The 21,511-nt window shown below is 43.5% G+C and overlaps 2 protein-coding genes across 3 annotated transcripts in view; both read right to left on the reverse strand.

The window, feature by feature from the left end:
* Nucleotides 1–5,477: 5,477 nt before the first annotated feature.
* Nucleotides 5,478–12,519, reverse strand: BLOC1S2 (biogenesis of lysosomal organelles complex 1 subunit 2). The gene is made up of 5 exons (XM_058543773.1): nucleotides 12,420–12,519; nucleotides 11,938–12,054; nucleotides 8,419–8,538; nucleotides 7,614–7,718; nucleotides 5,478–5,985 (listed from the first exon to the last, which is right to left on the reverse strand). Exons 1-5 carry the CDS (start codon nucleotides 12,514–12,516, stop codon nucleotides 5,954–5,956), a joined length of 471 nt encoding a protein of 156 aa, XP_058399756.1. The 5' UTR covers nucleotides 12,517–12,519; the 3' UTR covers nucleotides 5,478–5,953.
* A 1,304-nt stretch (nucleotides 12,520–13,823) lies between these two features.
* Nucleotides 13,824–21,511, reverse strand: part of PKD2L1 (polycystin 2 like 1, transient receptor potential cation channel) — a 34,825-nt gene continuing 27,137 nt past the window's right edge. For both annotated transcript variants that reach the window (XM_058543759.1, XM_058543760.1), the window contains exons 5-16: nucleotides 21,133–21,357; nucleotides 20,513–20,741; nucleotides 19,674–19,844; nucleotides 19,313–19,494; nucleotides 18,877–18,997; nucleotides 17,919–18,017; nucleotides 17,587–17,708; nucleotides 16,200–16,323; nucleotides 15,297–15,415; nucleotides 14,919–15,042; nucleotides 14,528–14,612; nucleotides 13,824–14,035 (exon numbers count right to left, since the gene is read on the reverse strand). In XM_058543759.1, coding sequence (XP_058399742.1) covers nucleotides 13,884–14,035; nucleotides 14,528–14,612; nucleotides 14,919–15,042; nucleotides 15,297–15,415; nucleotides 16,200–16,323; nucleotides 17,587–17,708; nucleotides 17,919–18,017; nucleotides 18,877–18,997; nucleotides 19,313–19,494; nucleotides 19,674–19,844; nucleotides 20,513–20,741; nucleotides 21,133–21,357 — 1,753 coding nt within the window. In that variant the 3' untranslated portion in view covers nucleotides 13,824–13,883. The remainder of the gene's footprint in view (nucleotides 14,036–14,527; nucleotides 14,613–14,918; nucleotides 15,043–15,296; nucleotides 15,416–16,199; nucleotides 16,324–17,586; nucleotides 17,709–17,918; nucleotides 18,018–18,876; nucleotides 18,998–19,312; nucleotides 19,495–19,673; nucleotides 19,845–20,512; nucleotides 20,742–21,132; nucleotides 21,358–21,511) is intronic.

Genomic DNA, 21,511 nt, shown 5'->3' on the forward strand with positions numbered 1-21,511 from the left:
TAGAGTTTTGCCAAACATGCAGGTAATAATTTCAGGAAGAAGAAACAACAGTAAGATATGAAAACTCATCAGTGGAATTCTGTATTGTTTTTACAACTTTCTTGCAAATCTAAATCTATTCTAAAATATAAAGTTTATGAAAAGAAAACCTATCCATGGGAATTTAAGTTAGCTCAAGATAGCTGAACACAGTTTAAGTGTCAGAGTAACAGGAAATGAAATTGAAAAAAGGAAAAAAAATAGGGGTGAAGATGCATGCTAAGAAGTCTGGTTTTAGAATACACGTTCTTCTCAAGTGCACATGGAACATTCTCCAGAACAGATCATAGGTTAGGCCACAAAACAAGTCTCAACAAATTCAAGAAGATAGAAATTATATCAAGTATCTTTGCAACACAATGGTATGAAACTGGAATTCAATAACAGGAGGAAAATTAGAAAATTCACAAATATATGGAAACTAAACCACGCACTCCTGAGCAACCAATGGACCAAAGAAGAAATGAAAAGGAAAATCAAAAATTATTGAGACAAATGAAAATGGAAACACAACATACCAAAACTTATGGGATGCAGCAAAAGCAGTTCTAAGAGGAAAGTTTATAGCTATAAATGCCTATACTAAGAAAAAAGAAAGATCTCAAATAAACAACCTAACATTACACTAAAAGAACTAAAAAAAAAACAAAAACAAAAAAAACTAGGCCCAAAGTTAGCAGAAGGCAAGAAATAATAAAGATTAGCACAGAAATAAATGAAATAGAGAATAATAAAACAATAGAAAAGATCAATGAAACTAAGAGTTGGTTTTTGGAAAAGAAAAACAAAATTAACAAAACTTTATTAGCTAGACTAACCAAGAAAAAAAGAGAGAGCTCTCATAAATAAAATTATAAATGAAAGAAGAGTCATTATGACTGATACCACAGAAATACAAAGGATCATAAGAGAGTACTATGAACAATTATATGCCAACAAATTGGACAACCTAGAAGGAACTGATAAATTCTTAGAAACATACAATCTACCAAGACTGAGTCATGAAGAAATAGAAAATCTGAACAGACCAATAATAAGTAAGGAGTTTGAATCAGTAATCAAAAACCTCCCAACATAGAAAAGCCTGGGACCAGATGGTTTTACTGGTTTATTCTACCAAACATTTACAGAAGATTTAATGCCAATTTTCCTCAAACTCTTCCAAAAAATTAAGGAGGAGGGAACACTTCCAAACTCACTTTATGAGGCCAGCAATACCATGATACCAAAGCCAGATAAGGATACTACAAAAAAAGAAAACTACAGGCCAATATCTCTGATGAATATAGATGTAAAAATTCTCAACAAAATACTAGCAAACTGAATTCAACAGCACATTAAAAGGATCATACACCATGATCATGTGAGATTTATCCTTAGGATGCAAGGATTCTTCAACATATGCAAATCAATAAATGTAATACACCACATTAATAGAATGAAAGATAAAAATTGTATGATCATCTCAATAAATGCAGAAAAAGCATTTGACAAAATTCAACATCCTTTCACGACAAAAGAACTCTCAACAAATTGTATATAGAAGGAATGTACCTCAACATAATAAAGGCCATATATGACAAGCCCACAACTAACATCATACTCAACAGTGAAAGGTTGAAAGCTTTTCCTCTAAGATCAGGAACAAGACAAGTGTGCCCATTCTCACAACGTATATTCAACATAGTACTGGAAGTCCTAGCCAGAGCAATTAGGTAAGAAAAAAAATAATGAAAGGCATCCAAATTGTAAAGGAAGAGGTAAAATTGTCTCTTTGTAAACTGCAAACTGTCTGTTTGCAGATGACATGTTCTTTTATATAGAAAATCCTAAAGACTCTACCAAGAAACAGTTAGAACTAATATATGTATTCAGTAAAGTTGCTGGATACAAAAATCAACATATAAAAATCAGTTGTGTTTCTATACACTAACAACGAACTATCTGAAAAAGAAATAATGAAAACAATCCTGTTTACAATAGCATCAAAAACAATAAAATACTTAGGAATAAACTTAACCAAAAAGGTGAAAGATCTGTACACCGAAAACTATAAGCTATTGATGAAAGAAATTGTAGAAGACACAAACAAATGGAAAGACATCCCATGTTCAAGGACCAGAAGAATTAGTATTGTTAAAATGTCCATACTACCCAAAGCCATCTATAGATTCAATGCAATCTCTATCAAAATTCCAATGGCATTTTTCACAGAAATAGAGAAACAATCCTAAAATTCATATGGAACCACAAAAGACCCTGAATAGACAAAGCAATCTTGAGAAAGAAAAACAAAGCTGGAGGTATCACACTTCCTGATTTTAAACTATATTACAAAGTGATAGTAATCAAAACAGTGCGGTACTGACATAAAAACAGATACATAGACCAATGGAACAGAATCTAGAGCCCAGAAATAAACCCATGATATACAGTCAACTAATATTTGACAAGGAAGCCAAGAATACTCAATGGAGAAAGGATAGTCTTTTCAATAAATGGTATTGGGAAAACTGGATAGTCACATGCAAAAGAATGAAATTGGATCCCTATCTTATACCACTCATGAAAATTAACTCAAAATGGATTAAAGACTTAAATGTAAGACCTGAAACTGTAAAACTTCTAGAAGAAAACAGGGAAAATGCTCCTTGACGTTGGTCTTGGCAATGATTTTTTGGATATGACACCAAAAGTACAAGCAACAAAAGCAAAAACATCAAATGGGACTACATCAAACTATAAAGGTGTACAGCAAAAGAAACAATCAACAAGCGGCCAGCCCAGTGATACAAGCGGTTAAGTGCGCGCGCTCCACTGCGGCAGCCCCGGGGTTTGCCAGTTTGGATCCCAAGCGTGCACGGACGCACTGCTTGGCAAGCCATGCTGTGGCGGTGTCCCATATAAAGTGGAGGAATATGGACACGGATGTTAGCCCAGGGCCAGTCTTCCTCAGCAAAAAATGAGGATTGGCAGATGTCAGCACAGGGCTGATCTCCTCACAAAAAAAAAAAAAAGAAACAATCAGCAAAATGGAAAGGCAACCTACAGAATGGAAGAAAATATTTGCAAACCATCTATCTGATAAAGGGTTAATATCCAAAATATATAAGAAACTCAAACAACTCAATAGCAAAAAAGCAAACAATCCAATTTAAAAATGGGCAAAGAACCTGAACAGATATTTTTCTAAAGACATACAATTGGCCGATAAGTACCTGAAAATGTGCTCAACATCACTAATCATCAGGGAAATGAAAATCAAAACCACAATGAGTTATCACCTCACACCTGTTAGAATGGCTGTTATCAAAAAGACAAGAGATAACAAGTGCTGGCCAGGAGAAAAGGGAACCTTCGTTCGTGCACTGGGAATGTTCGTTGGTGGGAATGTAAGTTGGTACAGCCACTATGGAAAACAGTATGGAGATTCCTCAAAAAGTTAAAAATAGAATAACAATATGAGGGGGCCAGCCCGGTGGCATAGCGGTTAAGTGCGTGCACTCTGCTTCTGTGGCCCGAGGGTTCACAGGTTCGGATCCTGGGCGCATGCTGACGCACCACTTGTCAAGCCATGCTGTGGCAGCGTCCCATATAAAGTAGAGGAAGATGGGCATGCATGTTAGCCCGGGGCCAATCTTCCTTGGCAAAAAGAGGAGGATTGGCATTGGATGTTAGCTCAAGGCTGATCTTCCTCACAAAAAAAAGAAAAAAAATTAAAAAAAAAAAAGAATAACAATATGATCCAGAAATCCCACTCTGGGTGTATACCCAAAGGAAATGAAATCACTATCTCAAAGAGATATCTGCACCCCCATGTTCATTTCAGCATTATTCACAGTAGCCAACACACGGAAACAACCTAAGTGTCCACAGATGGATGAATGGATAAAGAAAAGGTGGCCTATATATACAATGGAATATCATTCAGCCATAAAAAATACAGAAATCTTACCATCTACAACAACATGGATGAACCTTACGGGCATTATGCTAAGTAGAATAAATCAGACAGAGAAAGACAAATACTATATGATCCCACTTATATGTGGAATCTGAAAAAGCTGAACTCATAGAAACAGAGAGCGGATTGGTGGTTGCCAGGTGAAAATGGGGTGATGCAGGTCAAAGTATACAAACTTCAAGTCATAAGATGAATAAGCTCTGGGGATCTAACGTACGGTGTGGTGACTATAGTTAACAATACTGTATTGTATATGTGAAAGTTGCTAGGAGAATAGATCTTAAATGTTCTTACCACACACACACAAAAGATAACTATGTGAGTTGATGGATGTGTTAACCAACCATATTGTGGTAATTTCACAATATATATCAAATCATCACATTATATACCTTAAACTTATACAATGTTATATGTCAATTATATTTCAATAAAGCTTGAAAAAAATAAAATAACTACACCCCCTCCCCACACATATACTCAGAAAAAGCTATGGTATTTTCAGCTCTATCTTGGGAGAAACCTATATCCAAATGTAATTGGGGAGGTTGTCCACTATATATATATAAATATATCAATTTCAAAATGCTAGTTTCTGTGTCAGGATCTATATCTGGCCAAATATTTCAAATCTTGTATGAAAAACAGTTACAGAAAGTTTAATAAAGAACCAAAGGGAATTATATTAGAGTACTTCATCCTTAGAAACACAAAAGTGAATTGAAATATTTCATTAAAATTTTGGTTTCTAAGTAAAAAAAGAGTCTGGCTTTTTCAAAGAGGCCATGAGAAGGCACTAAAGGATTCTAAGTAGGAGGAGTAATGTGGCCAGCTCACATTTTAGAAAGATTGCTCTGGCAGCGGTTTGGAGGTTAAGTTGGAGGGATGGGTAAGATGAGAAGAGACCACAGCAATAGTCCAAAGGAGCAGAGGATAAACAATGGTGGTGTGGAACAGAGACAGTGGGAAATGACAAAAACAGAGTTAAGAACTCTTTTGGAGATGGAATTGGGGACCTCAGGCACCTTCCTAGCTGTTAACACTCAACTCTGGATAAGGTTGCCTGTCTTCCAAACTAGACTGATCAGTTAGTATCCTCCATCCACTAATATCTTTAGTCTGAAAGGAAGATGATCAGTTCCCCAGGAGCCACCCTGACTCTGCAGGCACAAGTAGGAAGATATTTTAGAAAATGCTTATGAGTGGCAGCCTCACTTCCCCACCTAACACATACATACACATACACATCCTGTCTTTATCTTGACCACATTTCCAAAAGGGAGTACATGTCAAAATGTCATCCATCCCCAGACATCTGACTCACACAGAGAAGAGACAGGAGGGGCCCATCAGATACACCAAGCTATCACACTTCTTTCTCTGTTTTTGCTCAGTCTAGAAGATTCCGCCTGAAATTAAGATTTTTTGTAGTTTGCAATGTTATGGAAAAGTAAATTACTGACATTCACAAGGTGATAGACTGTAAAGAACAAGTTTGTTTTGTTTTCCTTTTTTAATTTAGAATCTTGTTAGCAATACATTAGTGTCATTAATAGAAAAAAACAACCATGTACAGAGTAACTCAAAATCCAGCCATTTAAGAAAATAATGTAGTGATCAACTATGACCAGAGAAAATAGGTCCTCTCATTTGATTCTATTGGCAAGCCCAGGTTTATCCCAAACTTTGAGAGACTCTCTGTCCTGAATGGATGATGAAGCATTCAAGTAAAATGTAAGGAGCTATAAGTGTGAGTTTCCAACGGATACTGCCTCAAAAAAGTTCAGGAGTAGCCATAGTCCTCCAGTTTACTCCAATGTGGTGATGTTTCTGGGACGACCAGCATAGTTTCCTTTTGAGGAGTTTTGACAATTCATCAACCTCAGGATTCAGGTCTTATAAAACATTCTTCCACATTAAAAAAAACTTGGTCCCACAGGAATCAATTTTTCATCGCTTCTCCAGCTTCTTATACTTGGCTTCTGCAGGGGGGAGAGAGAGAGGAAGTTATATTTTTTAAAACTAGCTCTTACAAAGATACTTTTTAGTCAGCATTTCCAGGCAAATTCAAAAATGTCTGTATTATATTTTTTAAAAAATCTATTAGCACGGCCAGCCCACTGGCGCGGTGGTTAAGTTCACACACTCTGCTTCAGCGGCCCAGGGTTCACAGATTTGGATCCTGGGCGTGGACCTACACACCACTCATCAAGCCACGCTGTGGCAGCGTGCCACACATAAAATAGAGGAAGATGGGCACAGCTGTTAGCTCAGGGCTAATCTTCCTCAGCAAAGAGAGGAAGACGGGCAATGGATGTTAGCTCAGGGGCCAATCTTCCTCAAAAACAACAACAAAAAATTCTATTAGCTTCAATCTCATCAGCTGTCCAAATTGTGCCCAAACTGTATGCACACCATAAATGTTAACTATCATATTAGCTAAGAACAGATATTTGGATATCTGTCCAGATATCATCGATGTGCACAACTTAGGATTGGAATCAAACACAAACAAACACAGAATTAAGAACCCAACACAAGTTCACTAAATTCTAACCCTGTCATCAGCACCTGCTCACTGGGTCCACCAGGATTAAGTAGATCTATGGGCACTTGAGCCAACAAGAGCCTTACTAAGCACAGGAAATTGCCTGTCCAGGCACTGTCCCAGGCACCCAGCCATACTGGAACTCTCAGTAAGTGTAAATGTATGTTTCACCTTTTATTTTCTTATCCCTACCCCTCACTCTAGGAAAGCAATTTTGAAAGATACAGAAATTTAAAAAACCATCAGATAAGCCTCTTAATGTTACACATTCCCTTTTTCTTTAAAACTTTGAAGGCGCCTAGTACAATGCCTTCTACATAAGGTTCACAGTCACCATTTAGTAAATTTAACTGTGGACGATGAAACTGTTAATCACCACCCATGTCAAATCTCAGTGTGCTACAAACCACTCTCATGAAGTAGTCAACAACTGTCAGTGATGAAAATAAAGTAATCTGTAAATTATACTTAGGATAAAAACAGCTTCATTATTTTTAACCATAGATATAAAAGCCAGAGCCAGTTAGCAAGGAATTAACACTAAAAGTACCAGTTTCCTCCTTAAAGGAAAAGTAACCCTTCAAGAAAACCCTTGATTGACTATTCTGTTTTTCAAGACATATATCTACGTTATTAAAGATGCTTCAGCCTATTGAACCACAATTATGAGCTTGGGCTTTGTAATCAATCAGACCTGGTTTGGAATATAACTCTTCCACATACTAGCTTTGTGTCCTTAAGTAAGTTACTTAACCCGTTCATCCAGTTTCCTCTTCTATAGAATGAGGATAAAAATCGTGTACTTACCTCATAGATTATTGGGAGGATAAAAAACACAGTACATGCAAAACACTAAGAACAGTGCCTGATATATCTTTAAGTACTCAGGAAATGTTATTTTTATTACTACTACTACTAATAAAAAATTACTCTCAAGAGGTTTTTGTGAAGATTAAAATAGATCATTGTACACACACCATAAATATGAACTATCATATTAGATAAGGTTATATTGGCAGGGAGGTACTCTTATCAAATCAAAACAGCAATAAAAATGCTTACCCAGTTTTTTTGAATATGCATCCAGCTTGTAGGCTGCCTGCTCTAGAGCTGCTACCTGCTCCTCAATTACATTGATCTGATCCAGATAAGGCTGCAGTCCAGCATCTTTAAAAACAAAGACAGACCACAGGTTTATATGGCATCAACAAGGAGTATATATAAGAGCGGAAAAGGAAGAATGCTAGTGTCTCTCCAGCTCTGCCTAAGACAGACTAGGTAGGGTGACGTGATTCTGATCACCAACAGGGCAGATGCTTTAGAAGACAGCAGCTGGCTGATCAGGCTTCACCATGACCTAGACAAAGTTAAGTCTCTCTCATCTACTAATTTTCCTCTCTTTTAAATTCCTTGCTCCTCAAGCAACCTTTCCATTACTGATTCAGTTTCTTGGGTACTCCCAGACCAAGAAAGAGGGCCCTCAAGACAGGGAACACAAATATAAGTCGATGCAACATATATTCTAAATTAGCATTTTCCATTTATAGATGTTCTAGTTTCCTGTTTACAGAGTGGTCCTTTACGGATTTCACTGTTAAATCAATTCACCAGAATCTGGCCACCCTTCCTCAGCCCCATCTCTTTCCAGGAATTTGATTCTGATCAAATCAAGATTCAGAAGCAGAAATAACCATATCACCAAAGCATGCTAATCCTCAGAATGAAAGAAAGTCACTTGAACTTTGTAATTCACTTTCAGAAAATGAGCTCATTGAGGACAGGGGCCATGTTCCCTTCCCTTCTCCACGGCCCCAAGCACAAAAGAACATTAAATAAAACATGTTTAATTATAAAAATTATTACTTACACTTCTGGTTTAAGTCCTTTAAGTTTCTACTAATGTTTATAGCAATATCTTTCATTTCAAGATACTTCAGGCTGGTTAGTTTATTCATATTTTCCAGGAGCTTATAGTCTTCACTGGTGGCTTTAAAACAAACAGAAGATGTGATGCCTTTAAGACTTGTATTAGATCAGTGGAATGTGGAATTACAGGCCAAATGGCAGTTCAAGGCAGGGCCTAGGGAATGTTAAAGGAGCGGGCCACTTTTGATTTACGACATTTATATTCAGCCTGTGGACTCTGAATGTCTAAGTAGAAACTCAGGCAACAATTAGCAAACTATGTAAACCAAATAAGATCTAGAAGCACCAGGAGCTTAGTCGGAAAGGGAAATGATAACCTCATGTCCCAAGAAAAGAAAGGTGAAATAGTCTTGGTACCTCTACAGCATGAAAACACGTAATTTGGGAGATGGCATCATAAATATATATATATATCAAAATATATATATATATAAAATCAACTAGGACCTCACCACTTCTTAGTATCTCATTTATTACTGTGTGATTCTATATTACATTTTATGCACTGACTTTTCCAAACCATTTGCCACCTTCTCATATACTCTATTCCCTTCCCTAGCCCTACTCAAAGCAAATGGCCCCTACTCCAATTTTCCTGAAAGCCAAGTCCACTTACATAAGCTCAACCTTTCTGCCTCACTTCTAAACTCCTCTGTACCTTAATATCTTCCCAAGAGGCAGAAGTGTTCCTACTCTTGCCAAGACAACTCCTCCTACCGTGCTCTGGATCCCAAACCCTTCCACCTCTTCAGAGCCTCTCTTCAATCATCTTCTTTCTCTTGAATTTCCAAACTTTCTCCATCCTGGCACCCTCCTCTCTATCTAGAAATATACTCAGGTTTCCTCCAGCCCCAAAGTACTCCATCTATTCTGCTACACCTACATCTTCTGCTCAGTAAAGCAAAGGCGCTTCACTGCTAAACCTTTTGAAAGAGTAGGTTACGCTCACCACTTCCTCTTCCTCACCATTCACTCATGTAAACCCTGGCAGTCTGGCCTCTGCCCTCACCATCCAGAGAAATTACATGCTCCAAAATTATCAGTGCTCTCTTAACCACCAAATCCTTGGCATTTTCTCAATTTCTATCCTCTTGAACCTCTCCATTGTATCTGACACTACTAATCTCCCTCTCTTCATGAAATGTTCATTTCCCTTAGCTGCTATAGCATTTTCTAATCTCTCTCAAACTGCTCTTTTTAGGTTTCTATGCCAGATCCTTTCTCATCCAACCCCCTTAACTATCAGTTTTCAACTTTTCTTCAGCTGTGACACATGACTGAAGTTTACCTAGGTGGCACATTCCCATCGGCATTCCCAGCGTTATGCTAGCTTCTTCTCAAACTGAAAAAAGCATTTGTGCAAGTAAGAATGACAATTATAGGGAAATTACAATCTTGTTAAAATTAATTTTATAATAAATAAATCATTTGGAAGCCTAGGTTCTTTAAGTACTGTTATTAAAGAAAAATTAATTGTCCTATACAGGCATTCCCTGAGATTTTAGTCTAGGCCCACTTATCTACCTCTAAGCTCTCTCTTGGCAATCTCCTCCTGCACAGCCTCAACTCACACCATCATGCGGGTAACTCCCAAATCTGTTTCTCCTGCTCTGATCCCTTTCTGAGCTCTAGACTCACATGTACAAGTCACATGTTCTGGTAATCTCTAAAATCAGCCTAGCCAAAACTGAAAATATTATTTTGACACTAAACCTGGTTCCTCTTTCCAACTTCCCTATTTTGGCTGATGGCACCACCCAAGCTTAAAACCTCAGACACGTCTTAGGCTGCTCTATCACTTAATACCCACTTCAACAAGTCCTATAAATTCCACATCTGTAATGTTCTTGCACCCATGCTCTCCTTCCCACTCTTTTTCTCATCAGTCTGTCACAGACTATCATTATTTTTCATCTGAAATATTGCTCATTTGTCTCTGGTCTCTCTCCTCCATATCCATACTCTCACTGCTATCAAATTAATCTCTCTAGGGGCTGGCCCAGTGGTGTAGGGGTTAAGTTCATGCGCTCCGCTTCAGCGGCCCGGGGTTTGCAGGTTCGGATCCCAGGCGCAGACCTACGAACCACTCATCAAGCCATACTGTGGCAGGCGTCCCACATATAAAGTAGAGGAAGATGGGCATGGATGTTAGCCCAGGGCCCATCTTCCCCAGTAAAAAGAGGAGGATTGGCAACAGATGTTAGCTGAGGGCTAATCTTTCTCATCAAAAAAAAAAAAAAAAAAAATTAATCTCTCTAAAACAAAGGTCACACACTCAAATACTTATGAGCCAGCAAGATAATGTAAATGAGTGAAGCAAGCCAGGTGTACGCAGATTAGACATACAAGAAAATTATTCACTTCCACAAAGAAATATGGTTTTTCCCACTTCTTGGCACATGCAGTGCTCTTAATCTATTATTTACTTGACCAATTTTGAAATATTGGTACAAAAAACCATTTATGTACCACTACGAAAAAAGCAAGAGTATAGGAATAGTGATAAATGGCAACTGACACCAGGTCTAAATAAAAGGGAGAAAACCGAGTGCTGGGGACAAACTGTGTAGCACTAGTCTATTTAAAAGAGACAGCTGCTCAACTATAGTCAATTATAGCTTTGCAAGAACAGGGGCTAGTATTGCCAAATCTTTGGAATTTTTAAAGAGAAGCCAAAAATCTAGATTTTGTTACTTGGTGTCTCTTGCTCCGAAATAAATAAATAAGTAAATAAATTAGAGACTCACAACCACTCCTATTCTGCCTCAAGCCTTTTCTTATAGATTCTAGTTCCCAATTTAGCTCACAGCAATTTCCTGGGGAAGTGAAACAATGTAATAAATGCTTCTAAGAGGCCACACTGGATCAACTTCACTTTTTAGACCCTCCTCCACACGTAGGTCATGTGTTCACCCGGAAACACACGCTAGACCATAAAATTAATTGTGTCCCAAAGGATGGGTCACCAAACCCTCAGACCAACCTAACAGGTCCCTAAATCTGCAGGTCACTGCCCATTCCCCAATTTCATTTCTCTTTGCCTCAGTAAATACATCTGCTTTAGCCAAACAAACTGCTTGCTTATACCACCTCACTTACCAGTCGTTTCCCCCTTTTCAGCCAACTATTCGCTTCACAACCCTGCTCAAAACACACCTCGCCCAAGGAAGCACTTCTTGATGAATTTTTTGTTGTTGTTCTCTCTGCAATAGTCTACACTACGGAGGCCTGCAGAGTTGTATTAAGTATTCTTATGTGTTTCTGAAAGCAGTTCCTGAATTTCTCCAGAGAGGAATGGACCTCTGTCCTTCCCATTCACGACCTCCCCAAACTTCTAAGAGACAAGTTTATTTCAGGGCACGCGGGGTTAGGGAGGGAGCCGCAGACTGATGCTGCTAAAGCATCTCACTGGTCTCCCGGAGCTCCAGCGAGTGGTGCACAGCCCTGCCGGAATCCTCACCCGTCAGTTCCCCAGTCAGGTAAGTTGCCATTTTGGAGAACATGTCCCGGCAGAGCTCAGTGATGTCAGCCTCAGCGGGCTCCTTTGCTTCCTCAGCTGTCTCCACCGCGGCATCGTCTGGGACAAGGAAGAACGAGTAAGTGTCCTGCCCTATACCCGGTCCCAATACAGCCACAGCAGCCTCTCCCTACTTCCCTCCACCTGTCTTCATTCCACCAAGTCGGCTCCATTCTCCATGTGCCATAATTTCAAGTCCCTCACTTCGTCCTTGCCCCAACTGGCACGCCAGCTCTGCTTTCTGGCCCCGGCCCCTGGCTCACACCCGATCCCGCAGCCAAACCATCTCAGACATCCTGACAGGACAAACACTCGCGCACACACAGGCGCGCCCCTTTGACCTGCCTACTCCTGCCAGGTGAGCCCCGGCATCCCGGAGCCCCAGTCCTCCCACTGGACACTTCATCCCCACCCACTCAGCGTACCTCGAACCGGCTCCTCCCGCTGGGTGGAGAGGACACCCTCGGCAGCCGCCGCCATGCCTGGTACTGCGCGGCTTCCTGTTCTGGGATGCCTGCGCATGCGCACCGGATGCGCCCCGCCCTCCCTGCCCTGGATTCGCAACCAGGGATCCTCCGCCTCTAGGCGAAATCCTGTCGCAGATGTTGAGTAACAGCAGAGTGTGAGCACGAAGCCGACATCCAAGCTAAGATTGGCTATCGTGAGTCGCCGCCAAGAGTCTCAACGTCTGAAACTGAGAATGCGCTCTTTCCTGCGGCCGTTCACTGGAGGGGTCACTAGTCTAGTAAGACCCAGGACTTGTCCGGGTTGAGCCCGGGGTTGCCTGCTGACCACAGTCACCGGAAACAGCTCACACCCTCCCCAGAGAATCCGCACCCCGGCAGGTATAAGTGGCCAAAAGACTGCTGAGTGAATCCATGCTTTCGAAGATAGTCTCATCCAGGCTTTGGGAAACCTTCAGGCATTGATCTTTGAGCAGAAATACTCTCCCTTCCAATGTCCTAGATTAAGACCAACATATTGGCCCCTTTTTCTTAAACTGTAGGCTGGCACCTACTTCTCTTCGATTGATACAGCCTTTGTTGAGAAAGCTTAGATGATAACTTTTTTAGGGCTAGGATACACTCTGGTTATCTTAATTGCACTCAGCTGTTTCACAAGTCCCCTAGGTGTATAGAGTGTACTTCATGGGGTGGGAGAACAGAGGTGGCTGAAGGGAATGGAGGAGAAAAGGCGACTGGGAAGCAACGGAAGGTGCAAAATGAGGAAGGGATAAAGGTCACAGGGGAAGGGAGAGGGAATATATAGCAGGACTCCGGATGCAGACCTGTACACCAAAAATCTTGGTGTAGGAGTTTTTTGACTTATCTCTGGTTATCCTCCATCTGCACTTTCTCACTTCCCACACCCTACACCACACACACACACACACACACAAAACAGCTACCCACCACCCCAGAGTAAGGACTACCTTACTCTCTTCACCCTGAGGACCAAATCTCCTAGGTCACTGTCTCCACTCTCTCCAATGGTACAATCATAGCACTCACCATTTCAAACCGTTCTTACCAGCCAGGAATTCTTACTTCAGGACTCCTGGGGCAGCCCAGCTCCTTCACATTGTCACTGCCCTCACTCTACACCTCCTAGTGGGGATGAGCTTTTCCCAGCCCAAGTACAAGGATGGCTCACAGTTCCAGCCTCTCTTTTTCCCCCTACAGTCCCAGAAGCAAGTGCAAAGTCCTGGTTCTCCCAAGGATTTTTATTGATCGTCACCAGGGAAACCCACATTTTGGTATGGAAGGGTAGATTCAGAGCCCACCACATTTTAGTCCAAAGATCTCTGAATCCTGAGGTCATTTCTTTGCTGGATTCTCCTCAGGCTCCATCTTCATCTCCTGGTTTTCAGGCCCCCCAGTTCCCAGCGTTCAGTGGAATGTCCAGAGCAGCCCCTCCACTGAGCCTTCATGAACTTTGCCCTGGGGGGGTGTCACTCCAACTCCTCTGCAACATTGTAACCTTCCGGCAGGAGAAAGTCTCCTCTCCTCTAAGGCTTCCCCTTCTCTTTCACAGGGAAACTCTGTGGGAAAGACAAGAATCCCAGGGGTGCTAGTAGCAGATCTCTAGATGCACAAAGAATAGGTTTCACTGGCAAGTAGGAAGACATCTAGATTATGCTACTCTCTCGGCTTCTACTTTTTTCACAAATCATGACTATCCAGGTGCTTAGAGAAAGTCATTACCCTCCCTTCCTTCCTTTATTCTGTTTATTGACCTTTTTTTCTTTTAAACATCACTGCAGAGCTAGGAGCACAGGGAGTGAGAGGCCCAGTGGGAAATGTTATTTCACAGAGCTACATGGCTACACACAGAAACACTGAGTCACAAGCCTAAGTGTGATGCCCAGCGACACACAGAAACATTGGCTCAAAAGGCCAGACATAGGGTGGGACTCAACAGCAGCAGTGGTGGGATCTACTACCCTAGAAGTGGAGGGCATGTGCCAAGGGAGTTTCTGGGGAGGCAGTGAGAGAGGAGTCTGCTGCCTGATGCTTTAGGACCCTTCCCCTACCACTGTCCTGCCAACCCTGGACTCCCCAGGGGGCTGGAGTCACAGCTGGAACCGGCTGCATGTGCTCCCAAATGCCTTGTTCCCCCTGTTGGAAGAAAAAGGGACAGGTCATTTGAAGGAAGAGTTCGTGCCCCACTTTCCTTTTACCTGGAAAATCTGGATCTGATTCACCAACCTTAGACCATCTCCTAGAGGCCAAGGCAGCCCTCAGGCCAAAGCAACTAACCCCAGGCCTTCCCTCCACCTCCCATCTCCCCTGATACACTGACTATTGTGAAGAACATGTTGCTTCAGGAGCCTGAAAACATGTTTTGCCTCTACCCACTGAGTGGAAAAGATGGTAGAGTTCAGCTGTGGGGAGCCAAGAGGACCCAGGTGAAGGACTAGTCACCATGCCTGGGGAAGGAGCCAGCTGCCCCTTCTTCTCCAGCATCTTCAGCTTTGAGCCCACAGCATCAACCTGGGACACGACTCCTTCTAAGATAGTCTCCAGCTGCAGAACTCTCCTTGTGAGCCTGTGCAGAATTTGAGAGAGACCAAGGGAGCAGAAATATGTGTCTGAGGGGCTAGGGATCTATAGGGGCAGGGAGGGTAGAATGATGTGTGTCCGGATGGGAGCAAGGAAGGTAAGGCCTAGCCTTGTAGGGAGAATTAAAGCGGGGGCAGAGGTTCTCCCTGGGATAAGGATAGGGAATTGGAAGGTTGTGGAAAAAAGCTCAAGGTAGGGTATTATAAACACAATCAGCCTTGGGCCCCTGGTGGCACATACGTATAGAATTCTTCTCCTGAAACACAGCCACCTGCTCTGGCAGCCTCTGGACCTGACTCGCCTGGTGGGCTACTCACAATGGACCGGCCCAGGTGCTCAATGTCAGTGTTGAGGGCCACCTGATTAGGAAGTCAGAAGTCAGAGAGAAGAAGATGACTCTGAGAAGCCATCAGCTCCTGTTCCATCACCTGCTCTAATGGGCTCTCGGGTCTAGGCCTTGTGCTCCAATTCTTGCTATTCCCCTTCCCTCTGAAACTCAGGGGACAAAGGGATCAAAGTGGTGGTGTTGGACACAAAGCTGGCCCAACCTCTGGGAGGGAATCACCTCCCAAGGAAACAAAACACGAGCCCCTTGAAGTCTTCGCTAGTGAGGCACTCACTAGAAGCCAACTCAGTTTGGGAGAAGAGGGACAGTACCAGAATTCCCGGCACGTTCCCTCCTGCCCTTGACTTCTTGGTCTACACTGGATAGGGATGAAGCACGCATAGCAAAGGCAGCTAAGGATCAGAGTTAAAAATTCAAAGGAGAAGGCAAGTCCTCAGGAGGAATTGTCATGGTTTCTTGGGCAGTTGATCCTTTACCCCTAAGACTGTTTGAGAGCAATGGTTCTCAACCTTGGCTATGCATTGGAATCACCTGGGGAGTTTTTTAAAGTACTGCCGTCTGGATGCCCCAAACCCCCAGCAGTTCTGGTCTAGGGTATGTGACTTGTGATGAGGATTTTAAAAAACCCCACCAAGGTGTTATAACGTACAGGCGTTTGAGAACCACTATTCTAGAGAGCTCTTTCCTGCCCATCTATAAGAGGATTTTCAGTTTGGGTTTGTGTCCTGGGTGTGTTGCAGGGAGGGGAGGGTGAGTAATTTCTTTATGCTGCCTCTCCACCAACCAGCTGGGCTCACCCTCTCCCCTTCCAGGTCCTGTTGCATTTGTTCCTGCTCCTTCTCATCTGGGATGCGATTCCCATCTTGGTCAAATCTGGAGAAGGTGGCCATGAGCTCAGTGAGATGCTCTGCATGCCCCAGTCTGAGGAGAACAGGATGATGAAATGACTTCTGGCATGCCGTGGCTGTGATCTCTCAATTATGGACCCCCCCTTTTGCTAGACTCTGCAAGAGTCTTGCTCTCTGAGGAAGAAGGGGACCACATAGGAAAGCCAGAATCTCTAAGGTCTAGCAATGTTACCGCCAAGAAATCACTTGAATCTATTTCTTCCCCCACTGACTCCTGCTGATTAGGTTCAGGCCCTCGTGATCTCCTACAGGGATTATTGAAAAATCTTTTTGCCTCTAAATAACCTGCCCCTCACCCAGCTTCCCCTTCACTTCCTCCCCCTGAAATCCATCCTGCATAATGCAACTAGAGTAATTAATCTTTCTAAAGTGCTGGTCTAAATATACCCCTTCCCTGCTTAAAATTCCTCCCAGGCACCCTATTCTTTGGATAGAGTAGTGGTGTTTGAGGTCTTTCCCAATGTTGCCCTTGCCTGTTTCTCTGGCCTCATCTCCTGCTATGACCCACCTTTCATTTGATACCTTAACGATGCTTAACTACTTTTTACTTCTGTATATGTTGCTCAATTTTGGACTTCTATGCCTTTGTATATGCTTTTATCTCTCTTGGAATGGACTTTTGCTGCTCCTCCATGTGTAAGTTATCATCCTCCAAAACCCTATTCAGACATCACCTCTTCCAGGAAGCCTTCCCTTAAGCTCAGAGATAGAACTGATCACTCTTTTTACTCCATGCTCTGTCTTCCAGTCACTTCTTTTGTTGAACTTGTTCTATGATTCAGTTTATTTGCTTACATGTCTATGAACTCTTGGAGGACAAAGACTTTGTCTCATTTAATTGTGTGTCCTACTCGTTGCCTGGCCCCCAGCTGGTATCACAATATATTTGTTCAATATTTGTTAATATGTTTAACTGGCAAGCAAGGAGAGAATAGATAAAGGAATAGACCAGTGTTTGTGGGGGAGCATAGAACCAAGATCAGAGTTTTGTGGGGGTGAGGGATGTATACAATGATTAGGGAATTATATTATTACATTTGTCCTAAGAGTTGTTCAACAAGGTCCAGAACGTTATAGAACATGGTCAGAGACCATTAAACCACGGGCACAATTCTGAAGGTCAGGATCAGAGACCTACAGGCCAAGGTCAAAGGCCTATTAGCCAAGATCAGGGGCCCGTAAGCCAAGGTCAGAGGGTTATCGGAAAAAGGTATATGGTTGAGGGCCAAGGGCTTATAGACCAATGTCAGAGAAAGTTGGATCTCTGATTGCTCACTGTCTCAAGGTGTTGGTGAAATCCTCGAGCTGGATCTCCTGCTCCCCACCCTGCAGGACCTTCTTTACATCTGAAACCCGCTCCTTCCTCAGACGCAGCCTCAGTAGGGTCTTATTGTAGCCCTGGAAGGAGGAAGGAAACAGGCACCAGTTCCCACAGTCTCCTCATCATCCCTTGCTTCCACCGCCACCCACGGGGTGCCAGGCATCCAAGGATAAGTTGAAGGCACACAAGGGCACAGGCCTCTATACCAGTCAGGAACAGACCAGGGCACAGAGCCTTGGACCTGGGCCCTGATGCAGATGTACAGCTCAAGGATACTGATTAGTCACCTGTTTCAGGAGGTCGGAAAGCTGCAGCTCATCCTTCTGTCCGGCCAACTCCTCCTTGACCTCTGAGTATGTGTCATTGATGATGGCCAGGAACATGTTCTGGAGGATAAAGCAGGGACCTGGGTGCTTACCCCCAGACCCACTAGCAGCATGGAGCCTACTGACCCTATTAATGTCCCAGACACATGTTCTAAAGCGGCCAGTGCTTTCAACCCCAGCTCTGCAGCTCGCTAACCCCCATATCTCAGGGTCCCCAGGGCCCAGCCTTTCAGCACAATCCTGTTAGGAATGAGTTATGCTCCCTCATCAACCTGGTGTCCTCACTCAGTTGCTGCAGTAACCTGACCACAAAGATACCGCAATGTATGCCACAGATCTCCTTCATGTAGGGGCCCAGCAATCACTGAAGCCAGAAACTTTTCAAGGTGAGAGTATAATTGTGCTTTCTTTACCATCTATCTTTCATCCCTGTCTGCAACCGCATCCATTGAGCAAATAAGGAAACCTGCTGGCTTTGTTAATAAAAATCAAACCCAATCTTTCATGGTTGGCAAGGAGAGAGAAAATACAAAGCAGTGGTAGTAGAAACAGCCAGGGATCCCCAGAGGAAGGGGAGTCTTGGAGAACAAGTGCAGAAGCTTCCAGGTGCAGCTACTTGTCCTCATGGGGCACTTTTCTCTCCCTTTCCATCCTCGGAGGATAGGGGTTGATTTTAGTGAGGGAGCCTACAGATTCCCCTATACTCTGCAAACTGCCCAACTGTGCTGACCACACTGACCACAGTAGCCAGCTCTCAGAAGGTCCAGAAGCACCCTCCGTCACTCTCCATCCTTGATTTGAGAAACCCATCATAATCTAGAACATGGTGGAGAGGTGGGCATCAAAACCCCACCCTGCAGGCCCTCCAAATCTCCATCCCTCAGGTTCCTCAATTTCCACCCCACAGAGGGAAGCTCACCAGGAGCACGAAGAAGACGAAGAAGACATAAGTGACAAAGTAGGTAGGTCCCAGGATGCGGTTGGCATTGTCGATAGCATTGTAGTCAAAGTCTCCAAGGATGATCCGGAACTGAGTGAAACTGAGAGACCAGGATCTGGCTTCGCCCAAAGCCTAACCATAACCCTGACCCCAATCCACACCCCCACCCCACTTTCCTAACTACCGCTCTTCAGTGAAGTCAGGCAGACCCCTCACTGCACCTTCAACTCAATCTGATACAGAGTGAAGTGCACAGATACTTGAACACACACACCAGGGCTTCAGGAGACTCTCACACCAACGCTTTAAGCACAGACATGCACGCACGCATATGCCCAACTTCCCTAAGGATACATACACCCATGGAGCTGGAGGGTGAGGGGCCAGGGAGGAGTGAAGGGGGCAGGACACACACATGCACTTGATGAAAGTGCTAAAGTTTTCCACTTGGGTCCCGAAAAGCAGGTAGCCGAGCTGAGCGTAGGCAAAAAAGATGACGAAGAACATGATGGCAAAGCCCAGGATGTCCTTGGCACAGCGGGCCAGTGTGGAGGAGAGCTGGGTCATGGTTTTGTTGAAGCTGATGTACTTGAATATCTGGAAGGGCCATGTTGAAACAAGTGATGAAGTAAGAAAAAAGAAAAGCTTTGAACAGTCCACTCCAGGGGCCTATGGAGGCCACAGGAGTTGCCAGACCAGACAAGGAAAATGAGACAAGTGAGGAAGAGAGAATGAGTGCCCTGAGGTGGAGCTGGGGGTGAGGAGTCCCAGAGTACCTTGATCCAGGCAAAGAAGAGGTTGACGGCGTTCATATTGTTGTATTGTGTCTGCCAGAAGGCAAGGAACTCAAAGTCAGCATATATGTCAGGTTGCTGCAGGAGCTTCCCCATCAGCCGATTCACCTCTAAAGTTCGGAATATGTGGAAGCCCACAGCCACAATGGAGAGCTGTCAACACAGGGGTGTCAGAGAAGTCAAGGGGATCTCATGGGAAGTTCAACAATGAGGTCCCAGGGGAGAGCTGGGGTAGGTAAGACAAGTGAGAAAAATATCCTTCCCTGCTGAGTTGTTGACTATCTCACATTCAAATGAAACTGGATAGGATGTTTGGGGAACGTCTTAAAGCCCAAGAGAGGGCTTTGAAGTGGTAAATATGTAGGTTGTGAAGGACTATAGAGAACTGGAGCCAAGTAATTTTCTTTCCCCCACCACTTCCCAGCCTTGGTCAGGAAATTAATGTGTCCTGTTAATAGGAAGGAGATGAAGATGAAGAGGCAGAATATTTTAGAAGAGAAGAGAAAAGGCAAGAATTTCAAGGGGACGGGTCATAAAGGCATGAGACAGAGAGGAACAGAATATCAAGTACATAAGGAAAAGAGCAGAGCCTGGATTACAGGCCAGAGGGAGAGGGGATCTGGGAGACAGTGTTTTCCCACAGCTTCCCTATGTTTCCCAAGGGAACATAGCCTCTTGCTTAGGGAGCAAATTACACAGTAATTTGACCAGAAGTCATAAGGAGGACTTGGGACTCCAGAAGGAAGAACTTGGAGCACCTATCAGGATGGATCACCCTCCTCCTCCCAAAATGTCCCAAGTCCAAGATATCTGTCCCTCACCAAGATGACTACGAGGTCCAGAATGTTCCAGATGCCGCTGAGGTAGTGAAGCCGGTGGATGTAGAGCTCCAGGATCTCCTCCACCACATAGTAGAAGATGAAGATGCAGAAGATGATCTCACAGCCAATGATAAAGAAGTCCCAGTTGCTGACGTATCGGATCAACTTAACCGTGCGGATTTGCCAGGATGGGATGGCACCTCCTGTAGCTGGAAACTCCACCACCAGTCTGTGGGAGGAGGGGGAGATGTCTGGTGGGGTTGGGCTGGAACAGTTCCTCCCTTTCCCTCCGCTCTCCACCCCTGCCATAGGGCACAAGTTTAGGGAAGGGTCTCAAGCAGAGGAGAAGGGCCTGGCCCGGTGGCAAAGTGGTTAAGTTTGTGCTCTGCTTCGACAGCCCAGGGTTCGCAGGTTTGGATCCTGGGCACGGACCTAAGCACCACTTATCAAGCCATGCTATGGCAGGCATCCCACATATAAAAGTAGAGGAAGATGGACACGGATGTTAGCCCAGGGCCAATCTTCCTCAGCAAAAAAAAAAAAAAAAAGAATTGTTCAAGCAGAGGAGAAGGGAACCAGGAACCATGGATGGAGGGATGCAGTAAGGAAAGGAGACCTACCTCAAAACACAGAAAAGATTGATGTTGGCATTGTAGACTGAAAAGTCAATGAAGACCACCCGAGTGCCCCTGTCTAGCCACAGGCCCTCCTGAAGGTCCTGGAGTGCCTCTGCACTGGCCTGTCGGGATCCTGGAAGGTCCAGGTAGTAGCCACCTCCACTGTAGCTTGTGAGCCGGCCCCAGTGAGAGGAGCCCCTCAGCTCATCCTGTGAGTGGTATGTCCACCTGCCACGGAAGAAGTCATTTGAACAGAGAGGTCTGAGCCAACCCAAAAGCTGATCTCCCAAGGCAATGGCAACACTTTATGATCGTCTGGGCTTTACAGTTTCACATATATTATCTATACCTATCACATACAGTATATATTTCACATATATTA

This window comes from Diceros bicornis, chromosome 6 (genome assembly GCF_020826845.1).
Source record: "Diceros bicornis minor isolate mBicDic1 chromosome 6, mDicBic1.mat.cur, whole genome shotgun sequence".
NCBI lineage: Eukaryota > Metazoa > Chordata > Mammalia > Perissodactyla > Rhinocerotidae > Diceros > Diceros bicornis.

Excerpts from the sequence above, each read along its gene's own strand:
- BLOC1S2 (XM_058543773.1), bottom strand. The coding sequence starts at position 12,516 with ATGCGCAGGCATCCCAGAACAGGAAGCCGCGCAGTACCAGGCATGGCG. Across the intron at positions 7,719-8,418 it reads AAAGGACTTAAACCAGAAGT|ATGCTGGACTGCAGCCTTAT; the intron begins GTAAGTAATAAT and ends TTGTTTTTAAAG. Across the intron at positions 5,986-7,613 it reads TGCATATTCAAAAAAACTGG|AAGCCAAGTATAAGAAGCTG; the intron begins GTAAGCATTTTT and ends TCCCCCCTGCAG.